Raw genomic sequence first — 7,770 nt, forward strand, 5'->3', positions numbered from 1 at the left:
ACACTTGCTCGGATGATGGTTGAAACAACGAAACACACAACTTTCCAGTTGGTGTATCGCCTCATTGAGTTGACACTCATTCTTCCTGTGGCCACTTCATCAGTTGAGCAAATATTTTCGGCAATGAAGATCATTAAGACATATTTGCCCAACAAACTGTCAGATGTTTGGCTAAATGATTTGATGGTGTGCTATTGTGAGAGAGATATTTAGAAGCATTCATGATGACCAAATCATGATACAATTCCAGAAAATGAGGGATCGGAAAGGACATTTGCCTCATGAGTTCAATGTGATTTCTTAGAGGTACATATGTCAGCGTTACTAGTTTTAATACTTGGTACTGGTTGTGCATGACTTATTGTTTTATCACTAACAAATGTGCTAATTTGGACAAATGGCTTGTGGTTGGTGACTTGGGCTTACATTTCTATATTTTGGTGTGGAGGTGTTCTATAACTACAATATCACTTAGTAAGAAGCAACATCTCATTGTCTTTGGTTGTTCCTTCTCTAGTACTTTGATGCCTCGGTGTGTGAATTGTATTAACCTTTCTAGTATGGTTAAACATGTTACTAGTGTTTGTGTTGAAAAAATTCATGTTGTTTTGAGCACTGGTCTGGTAAATGTTCTCCGTCCGCAATAGCAAATATTTAGTTCAGAATTCTATATTTTTGAAAAATTCCGAAAAAAATTCAGTAAATACTACATGTTTCCAGTAGCATTTTGGGAAAGTTTGAGCACATTTGGACAAATGGCCTAGGAGATCATGGCTATTTAGCTAAGCAGATTCAAAATTTAGTTAAAATTTTATTTTTTGAAAAAAAATCAGAAAAATTCCAGTAAATACTACCTACATGTTTCCAATAGTATTCTGAGAAAGTTTCAGCACATTTGGACAAATGTACCAGGAGATGATGTTGTCTTCCTTCAAGCGAACGTTTTTCTATTTTCACCGTTAACTTTGAGCCCATCCTTCATTTTTTTCATGAATTCTATATAGGGATGCGTATGTATGAGTGTTTGCTTTTGTACGGTGTTAAAAAGAAAAATAGGAGCACAGCAACCAAAGCAAAGGACGCAGATTCTGCAGACTACAGTGCACACAATCAATAATCCGCCACTTTCTGTCTGCACCACGTTCTTCACGCTGAGCAGCGAGCCGGCAGATCCTGCATGCTTTGCCCGCCGCTGCGCCTCTCCTTCTCTCCCCCGCCTAGCCGGTACCGCCGCCGCTGCTTCCCGCGGAATAATAATAAAAGTAGCCCCCGATAAAACGGGCCGGCCGCCTCCCTCGGCGCCCGCCTCCCCGACCCGCACGCCACGCGGGACTCACCCACCCTCCCCTTCCCTCCCCCCTCCCTCCCTCTTCCTCCCTAGGATGCGCGCCTCCCCCCGCCTCCTCCGGCCGGAACCCTAGCCAGGCAGGCGCGCAGCAGGCGGGCCCCCCGCGCCGATGGGGAGGCCGGGGTACCTGACGCTGCCCATCTTGGCGGTGCTCGCCGCGATCGGCTACGTCTACTACACCACGGTCTTCGTCGCCGTCGCCGGCTGGCTCGGCCTCGCCACGGCCGCCGGGGTCGCCAACGCCGCCGCCTTCACGGCCCTCGCCGCCGCCTGCCTCGCCACCTACGCCGCCGCCGTCTCCCGGGACCCCGGCCGGGTGCCGCCCGCCTTCCTGCCCGACGTCGAGGGCGCCGAGACCCCCGTCCACGAGGTCAAGCGCAAGGTGCGTGCCCTCTGCTGCCTGTTGGGGAGTTTTGGATCTGTGGAGCGGAATGGTGCTCGGTTCTTGCAGAATTTTCCCTTCCTCTCATGAAATTGGGCAAGTTTGCTTCAAATGCCGCGCCTCCCCAGTTAGGCAAATGTGGTTTAATGCCAATTTGCCTCCTAGGATTGGATCATTTACGACCATCTATGCGTGTAACTGTTCCATTCTGCCGATTTCAGCTCAAAGTTGCGACTGTTAAAGGAGGGACTTGATAGATACATAGATAATTTAGAATCTTCCACCGTGTGTGTGGATCCAGTCTAAGTTTGAAGGTTTGTCTAGATAATATTTTAAATTCCCATCGGGTTTGGAATCATGAGCAAAAAAATTATCGCAAGTTTCAAAGTGTTATCCATGGCCATTAAACAGAACAAGCACAAGCTATTAGCAAACCAAAGTGACTCTGAATTCAGCAGCTGGCGTTGCTAATCTTTTTCTAGTGGTGGCCCTGGTGGGTATTGCACTATTGCGTGTTGCATTACCATGCAAAGCCTCCGGTTTTAGGTTTTGTTATCTTGCATTTTCCAAAGTGAATGTGACGGTTGGATACTTAAATGCAGATAAATAGATAGCATTCTGTGAGTATAGCTATTTGTCCTCTTCCCATGGTATGTCCAAGTTTCCATTTTCCCTTTATTAGTTCGTTTTGTGTGCATAGGTGTGTTACAACGGTAGGCATCACATGTAAGTAGCTTATTCTGTCGCTGGGCCTACAAACATTTAAGCATAACAAACAAGAATATTGAGGTAGTCAATGCAAGATTTTTGGACCGCTGCTTCTTTTAGAAATTGAGCTCTAAGGTGACTTGAGCAAATTGCTTTGTGGTGTTAAAGGAAGAGTTTGCTGTCCGCAAGTAGCCTACTGAATTGGCAGTACAACGTGATTTTGCCTTGTACCAAAAATGGGGAAAATGGAAGGGAGATTAGCTTAGCATGGGAATAAGGTTGAGGTGGGAGTAAATAAGCAGGGAAATCCCATTGTCTCATTTATTCTGGAGTAAATAAGCAGGGAAATCCAATTGTCTGATTTATTCTGGAGTACAGTTCCGTGACGATAGCTGACAAAAATTATCTTCTCATTAGTTTCTTGTCTCAAAATACTCAATCTGTACTGTTTTTGCAGGGTGGTGATTTGAGATATTGCCAGAAATGTGGCCACTATAAGCCCCCACGCGCACACCATTGCCGTGTGTGCAAGAGATGTGTTCTGAAAATGGTGCTGGCTAGTACTAATTCTATGATGATCCTTCTATTTTATCTCCACTTTCAAGTTTTCACTAACTTTTTATGTGCAGGACCATCACTGTATTTGGATTAATAACTGTGTTGGGCACGAAAACTACAAGATATTCTTGGTCTTTGTATTGTATGCTGTAATTGCAAGCCTCTATTCAATGGTAGTTCAGTTTCTTCGATTACTTTGGCAAATATGATTTCTTGGGGTGGTATTAGCATTGAAAAGTATATTTTGCCATCTCAGATTCTAATTGTAGGGAGCGTCATTCACAGTGCTCCGAAAGATGAACAGTTAAGCAGTGATTCTTCTAGAACATTGATTGTAAGTACTCTTGCGTTGTTTTTTAGTTACCTAGCATGCTGCATGTTCATCTGAACTACTCACGAAAATATGAAACTTGCCAAATGGACAGATTATTTGTGGGATCATTCTTTGTCCATTAACTCTGGCGCTGTCGGTGCTCTTGGGCTGGCATATCCACCTCATATTACAGAATAAAACTACAATTGAGGTTTGTGACAACAAATTTCTCTTTTGATGTTGGGCAGCACTATCTTTATAGAAAATATTAAAAACACTTGTTATTGATGGTTGCAGTACCATGAAGGAGTTAGAGCAATGTGGTTGGCAGAAAAGGGTGGAGACCTTTATCATCATCCATATGACCTTGGTGTCTATGAGAATCTTATTTCGGTAAGAAGGAACTATTTTCTATTCGCGACGAAAAAGACTAACAATTTTCTGAGCTGTTTAAATGTTTTACATATTAAGATATGAATGCGGAATGGGAGTAGTTGATTTTCAGAGACAGTGTTAATGGCAACAGCTTTATTGTCCATTTAAAGATATCCACAATTTTGATACTGACTCCAAAGCAGATTTTGCTATATACACCCCTCCACAAGTTTGCACATTTGTATATTATTTCAAACAAATTTCAAAAAATTCCTTCCTAGCCATATTAAATAATGTTTGCTAAATTCTCACATGTAGTTATGCAATGCTGTTGGTATGTGCGTTTCACATGTATCTTTATTTTGGTCTTGCACGTTAGGGTGTTGGCCTTGTGACCATGAGGTCACGGGTTTGAGTCCTGGAAACAGCCTTTTGCGGAAATATAGGGAAAGAATGCGTACAAAAAACCCAAAGTGGTTGGAGCCTTCTCCGGACCTATGCAAGAGGGAGCTACGTGCACCGGGCTGCCCTTTTTGCACATTAGGGTGTTATATGAAAGTTTTAACTCAAACTGTGGAAACAGGTAGTCATTGTAGTAGTTCACCTCCCTTCATTGCATTCAACCAGAGTGGTGAAGTTAGTGCATTAAATTGAACAACGTCCCTGCTGCATGTATTCATAGTTAAGCACCTAGCACTACGCTTAGGATGTAGGCGGTCTGCTGTCAGGCCTGTGTGGCGCCAGTTTAACACATGATGCGGGCTTGCGCGGTGCCGCTTCCCGAACTATAATCGTGTTTGCTTGGTTGCTTTCTTAACCCTCGAAAGCATCGTGTGTTATATGTTCTGATGTTTCTGATTGTTTATCCACAGGTGCTTGGGCGTAGCATATTCTGCTGGCTCTGCCCAGTATCAGTCAATACAGGCAGTGGCCTACGGTTCCGTGCATCCTATGATATTTTACCATCTACACCGCCATGTGATTTACAAAAGATAGCATTACATTCACATTGAGGTACATAGTTGCTAATATGAAAAAGGGGATTGATATTCCTATTCAAGTGCCCAAAGTGTACAATTTCTGAGCCATTTCGGATTGTAACAGGTTAGCGGATACTTCTTAAAACCCTCAAATGTAAGATATGAGAAAAGATACATGCGGATCCAGAAGTATTTACACCTCTCCAGGGTTCCGTTTTGAGATGGTCGTATTTCCGGTACGAGGAAGATGACTGCTGCCTCAGCTCATAATCCGGTCTCAGCTGTGTTTGTACACAAAAAGTTTAACCCTTGTGTTGTAAAGTGAATGTACATGCTGTGTTCGGAAGCAAAAGCATATCAAAGCAAATTTTGCAGAGACTGAGATGCACGCCTGTTCAGAAGTAAATGCCACATTTGCTGTATACACTCATCTGCAATTACATTATCTCAGACATGGAAATGTCATTGCTGTGCAGTAAAAATGACTCGTCAGAAGTGGTGACATTTCACATCTTGTGTAAAAACCAAGAGAAGTTTGCTGTGATTATTTAATGTTTTCAGTAAGGCTGGTGCTGGGCAGCATACGGCATCCCCCAAAGCACAGTAGCCAACAAGCAATCTTCTCGCAGTCTGATGCTTTGTGCAGATTAATTTATACTCCGTACTACTTCGTCCCACAATGTAAGATGTTTTCTTTTATGCGACGGAGGGAGTAGGTTACAACAGTCGGCACTCAGCAGCAAATGCAACTACTAATACATCAGTTGGGAGTAATCTATTTGCCCTTTCCTTTTCCCTTGCCCTTCTTGGCGTCAAGTTTGGCTTGCACACGAGCCGCTGCCGCGGCCTTTGCCTCCTCCCTCTTCTTCTTCTCTTCCTCTTTGGTGGCAGCTGCCAGCTCCCGCTGTTTCTTAAGCTCCCTATCGAAATTTATGTATCAAAAATCATGTATCTTTTTAACAATCACAAGGGTACTACAAAATGGATAATAGGCATGATACGTAGTTCTCAAATCTATTATTTAATTCCAATATGATGTCCAATGCTGTTTAACATGATTATTGGGTACTAATTTTTGTATTAGAAAAAAGTGCCAAAACTGGCTTAACAGTACTACTGACCAAAAAAACAGCAAAAGCTCCACCATCCCCATGAAACAGAAAAAAAAGGACAAAAACTCTTAAAAATGGAGGATTAAAAAAGCTATGGCTAGAGATGTTATGGGGTGGACGAGCATTCAGAGGCAGAGTTCTCAATTCCTTAGCTCCCTGCCAACTGCCAACCTCCACAGATCAGCTTCATTGAGTATTTTGTTGACCACCGTCTGATTATTGGGTACTTGATGCATTAATAAATATAAAAGAGGAAACACTTGGAGATGTCTTACTCTAGCCTGGCTTTCTCATCAGATACACTGCCCAGACTTGAACCTTTCCTTGGCTTGCAAGCCACTAATTCCACCTCAAAAATGAGTGTTGCACTGCAGAAACAAAGCAAACCTTGTTACAGAAACTTCTGGCCTGGGGATGCTTACAACTTCAGTCAATCAAGAGGTGAAATGGCAAACAAACTTCGCTGGTATCTCTGGCGGCGAGCCTGGACTTCCATACGCATATTCCGGCCTGCATGTTATTTTTGCAATCTCGCCAACCTTCAACATGCCGATACACCATGCCATATTAGAAAGAAACTTTCGAGGCTATCAAAGTGAGCAAGCAATTATAAGCGTTCACATACTTTCATAGTTCTTAAGGCTATGTCCCATGCTTTAATGACAGCTCCCTGGCCAACTTCAAATGAAAAAATAGAATTGTCTTCATGTGTGGTGTCAAAAACTTCGCCATTTTCAGCAAGTGTCCCTTCATAATGAACTGCAAATAGGTATAAAGGCAAATGTTTAACCCAACATGGCAGATTAAGCAGTGAAACGTTTACTGTATTGCATAGAAAAGTGCATTGCCATAAGATTCGGGGGCAAAGTAGCCGAATGGAAAAACGTTGGAAGCACTTGAGAGAAAAAAACTTGTACCATAACTTAAACCCTGAGCAACCGCCCAGCCAAATAGAAAATAAATTATTTATGGCTATGTTTTACTCAGATCAGAGGGCTATGTATTGACTGCAGTACCATCAACCAATGGAAGGCTGTCAGATGGGCTTATAGCATCATCTTTTGCTTTTCTGACCACCGTCTTAAGAACGCCTCCATCCCCTGTTAGATCAATGGTTTCTGCCATGACCTTGCTGTTGAATGGAAATTCTGAAAGCAAGAAAGAACAGGGCATTATTAGAGTGCTCTAGCAAAACCAAATTTGATCAAACTAGTGGGTACAAGCACTTGAAAATGCATAGTCAGTTCCTTCACTTATCTAAATTCTTTCAATTAAATTTGAAGCCAGTTTTAAAATAAAAGGTTTCAGCCTTAGGGTAGGCAGTGCGACCGAAGGAATACTCAAGTAGACTCTATAACCGTTTTTCTCATCAAAACAAAAATGAAAAACACAGTACCAGTCTCACAAATAACCCAATTCCAACAGCTGAGTTACACAAAACAATTCCAATAGGTGATAGGGCGGCCCTACTTAGATCTTCTCCCAGTATGCATTTATGTAACCTAAAAGTTAATTGTGTTGCCCCTCCCAGATCAACAACCTACAGGCTTAAAGCCGAACCTAGAGCAACTGCAATCTTCCTCAAGCACTACCGCATGGCACAACCTGAACTGAAACTGTGCTCAAGTATTGGAGACCTAAAGGCCTCCACGGCAACAAAATCTACTACAGGTCCATGACAAAATCAGGCAAAGGAAGTAGAATTTACCTCGGATCGGCGACGATTTGGAGAGAGAGCCGTGGCAGCGGGGGCGCCGGTGAGGACCTGCTGAACGGATGGGTGTGGTGTTGGGATTAGAAGGGTGAGCCGAGAGGAGGGAGATGGATGCGGGCGGCACGTACCTTCACCGAGAGAAGGGGAGGGGAATTCAGAGTGGAGGGAGCGACGATGATAGACAGATCTGGATGGGACGAGGGGAAGGGGGAATCAGAGGATGGTTTCGCGTGATTTTTACCGGAGGATGCCCTTCGTCGATTCGATTCGATTCGGTCGT

General features: G+C 43.3%; 2 protein-coding genes across 3 annotated transcripts; one reads left to right on the top strand and one right to left on the bottom strand.

The window, feature by feature from the left end:
• Nucleotides 1-1,225: 1,225 nt before the first annotated feature.
• On the top strand, nt 1,226-4,903 carry LOC123135843 (probable protein S-acyltransferase 16). Its single transcript, XM_044555075.1, has 8 exons — nt 1,226-1,730; nt 2,896-2,988; nt 3,068-3,169; nt 3,253-3,330; nt 3,422-3,520; nt 3,607-3,702; nt 4,557-4,698; nt 4,789-4,903. The coding sequence occupies exons 1-7, from the start codon at nt 1,458-1,460 to the stop codon at nt 4,695-4,697; spliced, it is 882 nt and encodes a 293-aa protein (XP_044411010.1). The 5' UTR covers nt 1,226-1,457; the 3' UTR covers nt 4,698; nt 4,789-4,903.
• Nucleotides 4,904-5,062: 159 nt separating this feature from the next.
• Nucleotides 5,063-7,770, bottom strand: LOC123135851 (peptidyl-prolyl cis-trans isomerase FKBP20-1). Of its 2 annotated transcripts, none has more exons than XM_044555088.1 (7): nt 7,619-7,770; nt 7,485-7,544; nt 6,793-6,924; nt 6,402-6,535; nt 6,236-6,315; nt 6,052-6,144; nt 5,063-5,584 (listed from the first exon to the last, which is right to left on the bottom strand). In XM_044555088.1, the coding sequence occupies exons 3-7, from the start codon at nt 6,899-6,901 to the stop codon at nt 5,440-5,442; spliced, it is 561 nt and encodes a 186-aa protein (XP_044411023.1). In that variant the 5' UTR covers nt 6,902-6,924; nt 7,485-7,544; nt 7,619-7,770; the 3' UTR covers nt 5,063-5,439. The 2 variants fall into 2 exon arrangements, with proteins under 2 accessions (XP_044411023.1, XP_044411018.1); XM_044555083.1 differs by having other exon boundaries at nt 7,485-7,541; nt 7,619-7,767.

This window comes from Triticum aestivum, chromosome 1B, assembly GCF_018294505.1.
Source record: "Triticum aestivum cultivar Chinese Spring chromosome 1B, IWGSC CS RefSeq v2.1, whole genome shotgun sequence".
In the NCBI taxonomy this organism is placed as follows: Eukaryota; Viridiplantae; Streptophyta; class Magnoliopsida; order Poales; family Poaceae; genus Triticum; species Triticum aestivum.

Excerpts from the sequence above, each read along its gene's own strand:
- LOC123135843 (XM_044555075.1), top strand. The coding sequence starts at position 1,458 with ATGGGGAGGCCGGGGTACCTGACGCTGCCCATCTTGGCGGTGCTCGCC. Across the intron at positions 2,989-3,067 it reads AGAGATGTGTTCTGAAAATG|GACCATCACTGTATTTGGAT; the intron begins GTGCTGGCTAGT and ends TTTTATGTGCAG. Across the intron at positions 3,521-3,606 it reads AGAATAAAACTACAATTGAG|TACCATGAAGGAGTTAGAGC; the intron begins GTTTGTGACAAC and ends TGATGGTTGCAG.
- LOC123135851 (XM_044555088.1), bottom strand. The coding sequence starts at position 6,901 with ATGGCAGAAACCATTGATCTAACAGGGGATGGAGGCGTTCTTAAGACG. Across the intron at positions 6,145-6,235 it reads CCGCCAGAGATACCAGCGAA|TGCAACACTCATTTTTGAGG; the intron begins GTTTGTTTGCCA and ends TTGTTTCTGCAG. Across the intron at positions 5,585-6,051 it reads GATGAGAAAGCCAGGCTAGA|GGAGCTTAAGAAACAGCGGG; the intron begins GTAAGACATCTC and ends AAATTTCGATAG.